General features: G+C 33.4%; 6 protein-coding genes across 6 annotated transcripts; 4 read left to right on the top strand and 2 right to left on the bottom strand.

Annotated features, from left to right (window-relative positions):
- Window positions 1–38: 38 nt before the first annotated feature.
- On the bottom strand, window positions 39–2,851 carry LOC128393087 (UPF0047 protein YjbQ-like). Its single transcript, XM_053353213.1, has 2 exons — window positions 1,558–2,851; window positions 39–1,339 (listed from the first exon to the last, which is right to left on the bottom strand). Exons 1-2 carry the CDS (start codon window positions 1,981–1,983, stop codon window positions 1,124–1,126), a joined length of 642 nt encoding a protein of 213 aa, XP_053209188.1. The 5' UTR covers window positions 1,984–2,851; the 3' UTR covers window positions 39–1,123.
- Window positions 2,852–3,352: 501 nt separating this feature from the next.
- LOC128392948 (ABC transporter G family member 20-like) lies at window positions 3,353–4,659 on the top strand. The gene has a single exon (XM_053353041.1). The coding sequence runs from the start codon at window positions 3,668–3,670 to the stop codon at window positions 4,640–4,642; it is 975 nt and encodes a 324-aa protein (XP_053209016.1). The 5' UTR covers window positions 3,353–3,667; the 3' UTR covers window positions 4,643–4,659.
- Window positions 4,660–4,677: 18 nt separating this feature from the next.
- LOC128393724 (ABC transporter G family member 20-like) lies at window positions 4,678–5,805 on the top strand. Its single transcript, XM_053353937.1, has one exon. It carries the CDS (start codon window positions 4,678–4,680, stop codon window positions 5,803–5,805), a length of 1,128 nt encoding a protein of 375 aa, XP_053209912.1.
- Window positions 5,806–6,834: 1,029 nt separating this feature from the next.
- Window positions 6,835–8,569, top strand: LOC128393501 (2-(3-amino-3-carboxypropyl)histidine synthase subunit 1-like). Its single transcript, XM_053353685.1, has 2 exons — window positions 6,835–6,989; window positions 7,115–8,569. Exon 2 carries the CDS (start codon window positions 7,217–7,219, stop codon window positions 8,492–8,494), a length of 1,278 nt encoding a protein of 425 aa, XP_053209660.1. The 5' UTR covers window positions 6,835–6,989; window positions 7,115–7,216; the 3' UTR covers window positions 8,495–8,569.
- A 1,399-nt stretch (window positions 8,570–9,968) lies between these two features.
- On the top strand, window positions 9,969–10,847 carry LOC128393502 (alpha-crystallin A chain-like). The gene has a single exon (XM_053353686.1). It carries the CDS (start codon window positions 10,131–10,133, stop codon window positions 10,695–10,697), a length of 567 nt encoding a protein of 188 aa, XP_053209661.1. The 5' UTR covers window positions 9,969–10,130; the 3' UTR covers window positions 10,698–10,847.
- Window positions 10,848–11,011: 164 nt separating this feature from the next.
- LOC128393498 (uncharacterized) lies at window positions 11,012–14,286 on the bottom strand. The gene is made up of 2 exons (XM_053353682.1): window positions 13,741–14,286; window positions 11,012–13,480 (listed from the first exon to the last, which is right to left on the bottom strand). The coding sequence occupies exons 1-2, from the start codon at window positions 13,833–13,835 to the stop codon at window positions 11,587–11,589; spliced, it is 1,989 nt and encodes a 662-aa protein (XP_053209657.1). The 5' UTR covers window positions 13,836–14,286; the 3' UTR covers window positions 11,012–11,586.
- Window positions 14,287–14,349: the final 63 nt, after the last annotated feature.

Here is a 14,349-nt window from a genome sequence, read left to right on the forward strand (position 1 = left end):
AAAACTTTTCTTTCCGATTAATCTGTAAACAATTTAACTTTGATTCCATTCGATTATTTATCTTATTATTGTCATAAATTGATCGTAATAATATTTTGATTGGTGTTACAATGGACTGTTAATTAATTATTAAGAGAAAGATGAGCTTGGAACAATTAACATTTCTCCTTTTTGTTGATTAATAAGAATAGAGGAGACAAAGGGACGTAACATATTAGTTGGATGGCAAGAATTGCAATTAAATATAATTGTTGGGTTTCTTCGTTGATTAGTTTACATTCGTTAATTGTTAATGATTAACACACTGTTCGGACATTATTTTCAAGCAAATGAGTAAAATCAAGTGATAATAATAATTCAAAATTGATTAGAAGCCCGAGAGTAACTATTTAGGGAAAGTGTTTTCTTTTTCCAAATTGGAAACAATTAATATGATTAAAAATTAATTCTATTAACTCAATAACTAAGCTGATCTATTGGTAATCGTAATCAATTTAAACTAATAGCAATTCTGAATTATTATTAACATCAAAGGTTAAGATTGGTGATCATCATTTTTGAAGGTGCAACGTTGGTGTACATTTAAATTTCGCTGTTGATTAAACCTCGATATTTGATTTAGTTAAAATAACGACACAATTAGAGCTAAATTGTATCTCCTTGTTTTAAATTGCTCTTGATCAGTAAAGTTGATTGCGAAGAGAAAATAGATTCCTCTCTGATTGTTGTTGAGCTTTTTGATTTTCCATTTTGTTAATTATCGTTTTAATTGTTGAATTTACGTGTGAATATATATTTTTATATCTTAAGTGTTTTAATTGTTGTCGAAATATGTCCAAAAAAAATTGCCAATGTCTCTTTGATCTTTGCTTTAGTATTAATAGATGATGACGAAGATGATGAGGTTATTATGATTCCAATGAATTCTTGCCGCTGTTAAATTGTTGTAGATTCATGGAAACATATTATAAGGTGGATTGTGATTAAGTCTCTAGGACTTGATTTGATTTTTTATATACATTTAGGTATATTATATATTTATCACCAAAAGTCCATCCCGTTTAAATTGTTGATTAGTTTTCCATAATTGATTGTTCAATGTTGAATGTGAAGTTACTATTGTTTAGGATGGATCGTTTTTCAAGAAACCATTGAGAGTGACGACAATTTGTCTTGATCCAGCTCGATTACGATGTTCACACAGCCAAATTCCCTGCCAAGGCCCTAAGGTCAATTTACCATCGGAGACCGGGATCGTTAGAGATGCTCCTAGGAAACAAGCTTTGATATGAGCTGGCATATCTTCTGGTCCTTCACATGAATGGCGAAATGGAGTACTCTGGATAAGAAATGAAATTTTAACATTAATTAAGTGAAAAATCAAGAATAACAATTAACATGAATAACCAACAATCAAATGTTAAATTTTGTCACAGTTTTGGCTGATCGCATTTTCTGAGGTGACTGAAATTAGTTTCATTCATTTATACATTGATTGTGATGAGATGAGATGATTGATTGTCTGTTAATCAGTTAATCACTTGTACTGAAACTCACCTCAGGCACTAATCTAGATAAAAACATTTCCATGTCTTCTCTAACATCAGGATCCCAATTCTCATTTAAAGCTAAACTTGCTGATGTATGAAGAACGTGAATGTGACACATTCCTACAAAAAATTTCGACAATTCTGGTAATTGTTTAAGCACTTCATCGGTAACTAAATGGCATCCACGGAGAGCAGGACGAAGGTGGATCTTCCTTTGAAGCCAGGCAGGATTTCCAGTGACTATGCCACCAGTGCCAACGAAAGAGCGACTATCTCTGGACGAAGAGTGACTTCGATAGTGTCCATAGTTGTGAGAATGGTGGGAATGGTGAACATCGGAGGAGGAATTTGGTTCACCGGTGTTACTCTCTTTTCGAGAGCTTCGAAGAGAATGGCTTGAGGAACCAGAGAATGAACCAAGTGGGCTAGCCATCAAGAGAAATCACCTTCTAAATCAAGTGAAAACAATCCAACAATTAACAACAACAAGAATAAGAATTAATCACCAAGAGCACTTGAGATACTCCACACATAAGCAATTACAACACTCTGGGTGGAAACAGAGATTAGACAAACAAGTTGATTCTTCCGCAATTTGTAGTGAGATTTGATTTTCTTCAATCAGAATGATTAATGAGAATGATGAATATTGATTCTGATGATGCGAATGGTTTAGAATTGAATAAGAAGGAAAAACAATCAGTTAATTAGGTTCAATTTAAGGTTTGATTGGAAATTCACAGAGAGTAGAGAGAGAAAAATAAACATAGAAAAGGAAAGGAGAGAGTAAGAGGAAAATGAGAACAAATTAATAGATGGTAACATGTAAACAGAGAAATTGAAGAGAATTATTAATCCGATTTAGATGAATTCTCTTCGATTTGCTGGTTCAATCGGTGAGTTAATCTTTGGTAAAGAAAGAAACAAAACACCAGAATATTAAAAACGAAACGATGAAGGCAAAGGCGATGAACCAGCGCCCAAAAAACGCGACTAAACCATAGAGAGCAGAGGAAAATATAATGAAGACAAAGATACTTGTTAGACACAGGGTGATGAACGAATGGACAATCAGAGAGAATTATTATTAGTTTAGAATAGAATTAGAATTAGGAATCTAATCTGTTTATCTTTAATTCCTAATGGTCAATCAATTCTAATGGAACAGGCAGGATAATTATCTCAAGGCCAATCTGGTGGGTCGTTTATTGGAACACAGAAAAAGATCACAAGTAATTAAGGTAAATTATTGGCTTTTCCCTCATTTGTTGAACTGTTCAATTCGACTGGTTACTAAAGAGAGAATAGAATAACAAGTTAACCAGAATAAACCCTAAACCACATTATCAAAATTCGAACTAAAAGCGGTTAAATCAAATTCGAAATCTATTATTCTCAAGAGAAAATTAGTATCAATTGATAAATCAACTTAAAGATCATTACAATTAACTAAATATCCTTTAAAGATTCGACAATTAAAACAGATTAGAATGGAAATACAGTTGGTACTTTCTTAGAAATACAATCACCGAATATTAATTGTCATTAGAATTTATTTTCGAATGAGAATAAGCAAATGATTAGTATGTTCAAGCACCGAACATTGAGTTTAATTGTCGATTTTATTAAAAAATTAGAAAAAGTTATTGCCACTTTTCAATGGAAAATTATTTATCCGGTTTATTACTTTCGCCTCTTATTTTTCATTAAGATAATGAGGTTTTCACAATTAGTTTTAATTGCTGCGAAATGTTTGCAGCTCAGTTATTCACTCTTTTCATTAGGATTCTTGTTCTGATATTGATAAGTTGATTTTTCTTTACTTTTCGAAGTTGAATTAAGGGCACAGAGAAACGACTTAATCACTGCCTATGTTGAAATTTTTATCCCCCGAAGCAAAAGAAATTGAGAGTAAGAATTTGAATGGAAAGTGAGATGATCTGAAAAGTTGTTTGTTCAATGAAACGAAAGAAAAGGAGAGACATAAAAGCGAATCAACCTACTCGAGTAATTAACTTTGATGAATTCGAATTTCATTTACATGTAAATGAAATCGTGAGAATAATCTAATCAAAGTTTCTTCAAATTGTAATTAACTATTTGTTGAAGAAACTGTAATGTCTCTGCCAATGGACTCAAAAGTGACCGCCGTGGACTCGCGCAATCTTTACCTTAACTACAGTAAAGGAAAGTCGAAAGTGATCGCTCTGAACAATTTATCTCTTTCGATTCCGTCGGGATGTATTTTCTGCTTGATTGGTCCATCAGGTTGTGGTAAAACCTCTTACCTACGAACATTAATTGGTCTAATTAAAACCCAGTCCGGATCAACGACAATTTTTGGTCATCCACTTGGTCATCGTGACCTAATGATTCCAGGTAGAGATTTGGGTTACATGCCTCAGGACATTGCTCTTAATTATGATCTTACCATCGGTGAGATGTTGAATTACTTCAATCGTTTACTTAATACTTATTCCTCATCACAAAACAACAAAGTTATCGATCACAATCATACCAATCGAAAGTTGAACGACATCGATTTACTATCAAGTTTATCTCTTCCGAGTAAAGATACTCTGATCGGTTCTCTGAGTGGTGGTCAAAAGCGACGAGTGTCCTTCCTTTGTTCAATTCTACACTCACCTAAGTTAATTATTCTCGATGAACCAACAGTTGGTTGTGATCCGGTTGTCATATGTTCCATGTGGAAATTGTTACATTCAATCACTTCGACTGGACAATCAACGGTTATTATCACGACTCATTACTTGGAAGAAGCTCGAAGAACAGATATAATTGGATTCATGAGAAAAGGTCAATTACTCGAATCAGGATCACCAGCCCAAGTGCTCAATCGTTTATCAGTTAATTCAATCGAGGCTGCTTTCGCTCTGATGTGCCAACAGTTCAAGAAAAACAAGAAAAATCGTCCATCTATTCAACACGACGAGTTAAACCTTATCAATGTCGTTAAAAACACTCAACCAAATTTATCGAAACAAATGACCGATCAAAGTCTCGAAAATTATCAACTAATCAAGCAAATTCATCTCATTTCTCATTTGATTGGTTTCGACAAAGTTTCGTAATACCATTGATTGTTTATCTACAATTAACCTACGCGATGACCCATAGATTGTGCCTTCGTCAGAATAAAATTAAAGGTCTATTCTTAGGATCAACAATTGTCACCATTTTCCTTATCGGTTTGACTATACTTTGTAATGGTCGTACTCCGATTGTGTCCATTGGAGTGGTCAACAACGAACAGGAAAATAATGGTAGCAAAATTTTTCTGAATAAAATCAATCAACAAATACTTCATCTTGTCTCTTACAATTCTAGTGAATTGGCTCATCATGATACACTAAATGATAAATTATCTGGTTACCTAACGATTTCTAGTCAATTTACACCGGAATTAATTTCCAAATACACTTTTAACGACAATAAACTGATTGCTTCAAAGCCTGCGATGGTTTTTAATGGAGATGCGATCAAATTAGTTGTTTTGAATACGATTACCTTTATCTTGGAATCAGCTTTAGATGAATCGTTACCAGAAATCATGAGTTCTTCAGGAATTAATCCAATTCTTGGATCACCTTATGCAATTATCGTCGATCCGATTGCGAAAACCGACTCACTCAATGATCTTTACAATTCTCGTAATCACTGGATACCAAAGTTCGTCGTGTTCTGGTCATTTACAGTTACGATTTTCCTTTCAACATTCACCTTTTATCGAGATCGAAATGAACCATTTTTTGATCGTAATTTATCATCAGGAGCAACAAAAGGCCAATTTGTTATCGGTCATTTTATTACCTCTTTGGTCGTACCATTGGTCAACAGTTGGCCAGTTTTACTTATTTCCGTTTACTTTCTTGGTTTACAACAAAAAGGATCACTAATTATCGTTTGGTTAATCTACATCTCGAACTGTTCAACAGCGATCGTGAGCGCTTTCCTAATTGCATCAGCTCCTATTGACGCTTTCTTTGTTTTCGTCCTCTCTTCTACTTATGTTTTCTGTGGCCTCGCGTCAACGGGAATTGTTTGGCCTTTCCATGCACTTCCCTACTTCTTCAAGCCCTTCACCAAGTGGATTCCCTTAACGGTGAATTATGATTCCTTGATTCGAGTGCTGTCACATGGACACCCTTGGAACGACCCGGTGGTTCTGTGGGGATTAGCACACAATCTCGGATACGTCGTAATTATCTTGATGATCGTCCGATTCATTTTATAAATTCAATAGTCATGATGCGAAAACAATTAAATCTCAATTTAAATTGTTAATTCACCATTAGCATAGACAACAATTAAATCAAAATCCTTGTAATTTCTTATCAATTAATCAAATTTCTCTAAATCAAGTTCACACGATAACAATCAATTTGTTCATCAAGTTAAATGTATATTAACCTTGATGTTTATTTTTATCATAAAAATTAAAGTAAAATTATTTTCATTGATAATTAATAGACTGAATTAGTTTATTTATTCATTAATTTTTCATTAATTCAACAATTAAAAAATCGTCTAAATCATTAATTTCTACAAATTCATTCACAATTGAAAAATTATGTAAATAATCAGCGTGATTCGAGTGCAATTTAACTTCAAGATTAATTATTGTAATGATTGAACTGAGAAATTTTCGTAAATTTGTGAGTAAGACTTTGATTAATTACGAGATAATAATTAAGAATCAGAATAACTAGTTAATGATTTTAATGACGGCAATGAGATGAGAAAGTTTGACAGACAGAAAATATAGTAACCTGAATATCTAATCAAGATTAAATTAATCGCGATTTAATTACAACCACCGGTTCTTAGTTTTTTCAATTCATTTAACTGAACATAAGAAACGGAATCAAATGCAATTTGAACGATTTAATTCAAATTGCTGATTAGAATCGGAAATTAAATGAATGAGTTTCATTCGGTTCAGGTGGTTGACCGAAATTTCCACAAAGATCATTATCTTCCATGTAAATTCCCAATTCAAATAATCTAAAAGGACCATGAGTCCTTGAATCTCCATGACACTGATCTGAACTGTCTCTGAGTACCAGGCCAAATCCCGTCATTGTCCAAAGATTCACATGTTAAATTCAATCTGATGAAACTTTTTTAGTTCTCATCCGATTTTGTTCAAAATTATCTTAAATTGATTCTAATAACACAAACAATCAATTCGATCAACAATCAAACCAAGAGAACAATTCTATCAATCATGGTGGAGGTTTACGAGAAATTCTGTCAACCACCATAGTTGATTTTCCCTCGTTTTTGTTGCATTGGTGATAATCATGTGTCTTCAACGTTGTTGTTGTTATTGTTTTTGTTTTTGTCTCTTCTTTTGATTTGTTTTTCCTTAATTGTGGTTGATTCAAGTGTTTATTGTTGATTATTGCTCTTTATCAGGTAAATTTAGCATCTTCGTGACTCTTTTCATGTTTGGTGAAATGAACGAAATTCACCAATTACTTTTACCAGTTTTCTATTGATATGTTTTTCTCTCTTACTCTTGTTGATTGTATTTCATTTAGATTGTTGGGATAATAGGAAAACAATTTGGGTCTATTTTTGGTCTAGTCTATGGATGAAAATATCGTGAAGTCAAGAATCAAGTGGAAATATTCATCAAACTAATGGATCACGAATCTATTGTTGTTACTGCTAAGCCAGTTGGGGAAAGGAAGATTATCTCTCGGAAAAATGGATCATCTTGTTCATCTTCTGTTCCAGATGAAATTGTTAATGATCCAGCGTTGAATTATCAAATTAAAGCGAATTTACCTGATAATTACAACTTTGACATTCCGCGAATTATTTGGAAAATCCGAGAATCAGGATCAACTCGTGTTGCCCTTCAATTTCCTGAAGGACTTTTCATCTTTTCCACGGCGATTTCAACAATTATTGAGCAATTTACTGAATCAACGGTCTTCATTATCGGTGATGTTACATATGGAGCTTGTTGTATTGAAGATTATCTCTCATCTTTGGCGAATTGCTCTCTTTTAATTCACTTTGGTCACTCATGTTTAATTCCTTTTAATAACATTGTCGCTGGAATCAAAGTGCTATACGTTGTTGTAGAGATACAGTTTGATTACTGGAACTTTGTCGAGATGATAAAACTTAATTTCGATGATCAAAAGAGCCAAAAGATTGCGATATTTGGAACGATTCAGTTCATCGACACTGTGCAAAAAGCTGTTGACGAATTGAATCACCAAGAAGGCTACAATTTGGTCGTTCCCCAAATAAGGCCACTATCTCGAGGGGAGATTCTCGGTTGTACTGCTCCGAATCTCGATCGCGACATATCATTAGTAATATTTGTTGCCGATGGAAGATTTCATTTGGAAGCGGTTATGATTGCTAATCCATGGATAGAAAAGTACTACAAATACAATCCATATGATAAATCATTGACAATCGAGAATTATGATTACATTGAAATGATTGACCAACGGAGAAAGAGCATAACTAAAGCAATCGAAGTTGCTAAACGAGGTGGTACATTCGGCTTCATCCTCGGAACCTTAGGAAGACAGGGAAGTCCAAAAGTTATGGAAAATATGATCAATAGATTAAAGAAAATTGCTCCGAATTGTAATCATGTTAATCTACTTATACCCGAAATTAAACCAACTCTATTGAAGGAACTTGGGACTTCGGTTGACATTTGGGTGCAAACATCATGTCCAAGGCTGAGCATCGACTGGGGAGATGAATTTAAAGAGAGACCGCTGTTGAATCCTTACGAATTTAATTTAACTATGGATTCGATTATTAAAAATCAATTGGATGTTCTGAGAGAAGAGGAAAAAAGTGGCTACCCTATGGACTTTTACGCTTCCGCTTCTCTTGGAAATTGGACTCCGATCCATCGGTGTAATAAAACTTGTTCTTGTAAATAATTTTGATAATTTAATTCATATTTTCATTGAAATGATTAAAAGACTAATAAAATCACCAAATTTCCGAAAGTTTAATTTAGCTTCTTTCCGTAAATTGGCCATTCTGTTGACATTCAACTGTCTCTTATCACCATCTTACTCTTTCAATAAATTTTAACGATATTTTTACTTTTTAATGATAAATAAATTTCTATTTAATTACAATTATAACTAAACAATTGAATTTATCCTAATTGAGAATTAGCCCTCGAGAATAAATTAATCGGCCAAAGTAAATCCCTCAAAATGCCCAAAAGGTAAAAGGCTAATCGATTGAACGAATATCGAGTTGGCAGATAAACTATTTAGTTTTCGGTATAAAATAAAACAGAAAAATGGCCAATGGTCAGTCTAGTTTTCTCCTTCATCTTGTCAACTACTGATTCTTTCGTTTCTAATTAGTTCTTAGTCTTCACCGAATTCGTTCAATTGTGAACCATGAAAATGAATTTCTCCTTCCTCTTGATTTTCTCAATCATCTTTACCATTTTCACTTCAGTGTCTTCAGCAAATGATCTTGAAGATCATTTTGACGACGATGAATTTGATTCTCGCAACAGTGACATCGATTTCCATCCCTATGCTAATCCGATCTACAAGCCCACCAAAAAGGTCGCAGTTAAGCCCACCGTCTACAAGAAAACCACCACTACAACGACTCCATTGCCTCCTTCATATGCATCGACTGTTTTACCTCCTCGACCAATCGGTTATCCAAGTGCAGCGAAACCAACGAAGAAAGTGAAACCTTGTCGACTGGCGAAACTCTTAAAGAAACTCGGACTGAAGAGAAAATTGAAGAACAAAAAAGTCGAAATCATGAATAAAATCAAGAAATTGAAGCAAATGAAAAAAGAGAAAAAAGAGAAAATGATGAAGAAAGTGAAGAAAATCAAGAAGACGAAGGAACCAGAACATCAAGTTTACTCGAAAAATCCCTCGAATTTGGTGTACGAATCGAACTACAAGGAAAAGGTCAAAGATTATGGTTACAATTCGAACGCAGTTAAACAAAGATCCATCGATCCAGAAGAAAATGAATCGGAAAATTAATTCTAATCATTTGGTTTCTAGTCCGATTCTCATCTTCATCTCATTAAAGTTAAATAAACTTTTCCAAAGTCCAAATTACTATTCAAATTATCATTTTTTCTAAATATTATCAATAAAATAATAATTCATCTCAAAATAATTCTTTTGATTTTTTTATTCACGATTTTTTTTGATGAATTAATGTTCTAATTCAGATATTTAATATCTAATTAACTTTTAGATCAAACAATTAACAAGAATTGATTGAGATTTATAGTGCGCATGCGAAAGAAAAACCGAGAAGAACCTGGTAAATGAATGAATGTTATGGAAACTTCTAGATTTTTGTAGTAAAAGTGAAGTTTGAGTATAAAAAGAGATGGAGACACAATTGGAGATCAGTAGAAGAATCAAAACAAAAGTCAAACTTCAAACTCTCTCAACTCTCTCAACTCTTTAAACTCTCTCAATTCTTTCAATTCCTTAAACTCTTTTTTATGATAATTAATCAAATTTTCTTTTTCTTTGTGAATTTAATTTTCTTCTAATTTGTGAATTGATCAAAATGTCTCTTGTTCCTCGACTTGTTGAATCGATGCTTCGAGATCCTCTCGATGATTTCGTCCCTTTCATCGCTTATCGAGAACCAATTGTTGATTATCCTCGAAGATCATGGAACCAAATGAATCGAGCTCTTCGTCAACTCAATCAACTATCAGACAATTTCAATCAACAAATGGGACAAATTGTCGATTCAAAGGACAATTTCCAAGTGAATGTCGATTGTGGTCACTATAAACCAGAAGAAATCAACGTGAAATTGGTCGACAATAGTTTGGTGGTTGAAGCGAAACACGAAGAAAGATCAGATGAAACTGGCTTCATTTCGAGACAATTTAAGCGACGATATGTTCTTCCTGAGAATATCGAATTGGAGAAATTGGAATCGAAATTAAGTGTCGATGGAGTTCTATCAATCAAAGCTCCAAAGAAGGTGGTCAATGCTGTTGCTGGAGAGAAAAATATTCCAATTTCTCTTACTAATCAAGTCTATCAACCAATTGAAGGAAAAGACAACAATCAACAAAAACAACAATCAAACTCTCAAACTGAGAAAATGGAAACCAAATAAATTGTTTCAATCAAATCTGATTCCAAATTGTTATAATGATCTCAAACCACCGAAGCTTTAAATTCTAGTATTGTATTAAATTGATAAAATCAAATTTTTCATTTTTTCTGAAATGTTATCAATCTGAATAAATTTCAATTCCAAAACTAATCATCTCCTTTTTCAAATTCATTTCGGTTCTTAAACTCTTCTTAAAAGTGAAAAAAAAGTTTCGATTTAATTATGAACATAATTGTAACTTCCACCAAAAGTGTTGATTACAGAATTTTAAACATCAATGAGGGACAAAAGTGAAATAGGAAATAGAATTTAGGTAAATGCTTAGTTAATTGAACTTTATTGCAAAAGGATAATGAAAATAAAGATAAGGTTAAACTGTCGAGTTAAAGAGAAACAGATTGGGAGTGAAAAGGAATAAAATATTAAAAGAGACAGTTGAGTCAACGTCCATTCGAGTTACAAAAAAAAAGAAGAGAACATGTGAGGTAATTAGAGGTCACTTTCGATTTACATGATTCGATAAGGTTTGCAAAAGCTCAAAAACACTATTACTTGTTCACACAAATTGTAAGCTTGTAGTTATTTTTGTTTTCCATTTGTTCGGTGGTGATGATTGAAAAAATGGCTTCAGGAAGAAAGGGAATGATTTTTTGATGAAATTTGAATTGGTTTGTTTCACGGTCATGCTAATTGTTGAAGATGATTGTACATGGATGAGATGAGGTTCAATCTGAGGGAGATGATCTGTGACGGTGAATACTGACTTTGGACGAGCAACATCAGAGAAACAATTTTGTCACAAATTATGGAAGAAAATTCGATCATAATTTACACCAATATTAATTCGCAACCTTTTTCTCGTGCAAATGGCAAGAAAATGATTCAATGTTTATCTGCATATTTTTCTCCTTCTAGCAAAGTTTTTTCCTGCTTTTTGCGCTTTGGCTTTTTGTTTATTGTTGTGTAACACGTCAGCGAGTGTTGACTCTTTCGGGGTATCGACGGCTATTGATGGAACGGGAGATAGATTGATGAAAGGCTCTGTTCCGATATATAATTTTTCATTTTCGAAATCTTCAAAAATACAACGAAAAGGTCCATTCATGTACTCCTCTACAATCCTTTCAAGTTCTTCCTCATCTGCATTTGGCAGTTTTTTCAACACTTCGGGTTCACTTTGTTGTTGTTTATCTTCATCATCTACCATTTGTATTAATGTGGTGACATTTGTATCACCAGAATCAGCTTTAAGTTTCTTTGATTGAGGTTTTTTCACTGGTTGAGATCTTAAATTAGTTTTCCTTCCAGGTCGACGATCAGTAAGTTCGTCGTCAACATTATCACCATTATTATCGACAGTTATATCGCTTTCAGCTATCGTATGGTCAGAATCATCGGAATCTGCATCAACTTTTCTTTTCAATGATTTGGAAACTCTTAATTTAGTTTCTTTTTTGACCTCATCGACATCAGTCTCTGAATCACTGGGAGTTTTGGTACTTTTCTCTGTGACTGGATTTTTCTTAACTCGCTTTGTTACCCCAGAAATGGCTCCATTTTTAGAGCCCATGGATTCATCATCACTTGAATTAACGACTCGTTTATTTTTCTTTTTACCTGTCTTGTCTTTCTTTACACTTGAAACGTCCTCTTCTGATTGTACATCCGACTTTTTTTTATTCTCTTTATCTGCTTGCTTACTTTCATCACTATCGTTATCTGTATTATCATCTTCACCCATATTTGAGTCAACTGTGTCATCGTCATCTAAGAAGGCACTTGTGGTGATTGGTTTGACTCTGCCAGGACCCAGAGTTTTAGCTGGTTTTGAACTAGAATCAGGTTTCTTACTTGAATCATTGACAATTTTATCTTGAGAGCTTTTTCCCTCTGACTCTTGATTGGATTTTTCGTTTTCTCGAGTTTTCTTGGATTTATCCTCAGTTGTAACATTACCATCAGATTTACTTTCATCGTCGGTTCGAGTTTTTTTTGATGTTGCCTCAGACTCTTTCTGAGAGGAAGAGTTGTTACGCTTTCCAGTAGCATTACTAATAGACTCTGAGCATTGAGATGTAGAATCTTCCTCACGTGTGCCATTGGTACCAAGATCATCTAACTGATATTTGAGAGTGTCCTCCTTGGAGATAAATTGGTAAACTTGTTTGAAAAATGATCTGGGTTGTTTTTCTGAGACTAATGTCTCATGAACATTAATATCGGTCAATCCTTTCCAACCAAAACCAGGAAAATGATGGCACATCCACTTACAGAGACCCGTAGGTTGTTTAAGTTTAAGAGCTGTTTCCAGAACTCTATCGGCTTCAGTCTTTAATCCAGCTCTTTTACACTGAGAAAAGAAAACATGAAGCACCCAGATCATTCTGATATATTGTTCGTGTTCGTATCTGTTTGTCTTGGTGGCATCAATACATTGACGGGCGAGTAATTTCAAAATTTCAATTCTATTGAGGGTATGAGAAGTGACCACAACACCCCAAATGTTAGTTTTTTCATCATCACCTAATAGGAGAAAAATCTCCTTCAACACTTTGTCAAAGTAAACCTCTTTGTTGGGTTGCTCATCAATCAGCATCATTTTAAAGTCAAGGTAAATGCTAAGGAACCCCCATAATGTTTTTTTGTATAAATTACTCATAGCGAGTTGCAGCTCGATGGGGAAAAGACGTAATACAACAAGTATATGCCGACATTCATAGCTTAATTTTTCTGCTCTTTTAATGTCATTTAGGCCAGTTGATTTATAAGCTTCATCCATTTTACTAAATAAGAAGAGAAGAAAAGATGAAAATATTCAAATTACAAACAGAACATGAATGATAGTTATAATTAATAAGGATAATTGAGTGTTCAACCAGATAGACATTAGAAAAATAAAAACCGGTAATCAAATGGTAACCATGGTACTGTGATAAAAGGGTCAGAACGTAATCAACCAAGTAAAAATTGAATTAACTGCTTTCTGATTTACTAAGTCAAACAGTTTCAAATGAAAACAATTTAGATTAATAAAGTAACTCACCAGAAAACTTCTCTTATTTTTATTTCAAAACCCTCTTGAGGAGATTCAAGTGAATCGATTACAGAATCACAAAGCTCTTTCAAGTATAAAGGCATTTTGAAAGAAAGAAACAGTGAACAGGGTGACAGGCGATTAAGGTAATAATCAAATGATAACTAGTGAATCCAATTAACAGGTTAATAGAGATGAATACAAAACATGGGATAAAGTTTAAGAATTAATTTAAATTAAATTAAACATTAATTCCAAATCATAGAAAGAGAGAGAGAGAGAAAGGAAAAAAAAACAAAATTCAAATCCGATAACATGTGAAACAGTTACAAGTTAATCGACTTCGGTAACATTTGGATCCATAGAAAAAGAAAAAAAAATTCTACCCGATAAATGAATTGGGAGAAACACACAAAGAGAAATTACGAAAACCAAACAACAAACCGTCCAAACACAATTATAATTGAATACAAATGATTCTTATAAACTAAACACTCCAATCAATTAATTAAGTAATCAAATAATTTACTAATTTATAATTAATCAAAAAAAGAGAAAATCAATTAAATGTTAACCGAGAAGTTGAGAGATCTGATAAAAAAAAAGTCCATCAGAGTA

The sequence above is a fragment of the Panonychus citri genome, unplaced genomic scaffold (genome assembly GCF_014898815.1).
Source record: "Panonychus citri isolate SS breed McGregor unplaced genomic scaffold, ASM1489881v1 Contig00138, whole genome shotgun sequence".
Classification (NCBI taxonomy): domain Eukaryota; kingdom Metazoa; phylum Arthropoda; class Arachnida; order Trombidiformes; family Tetranychidae; genus Panonychus; species Panonychus citri.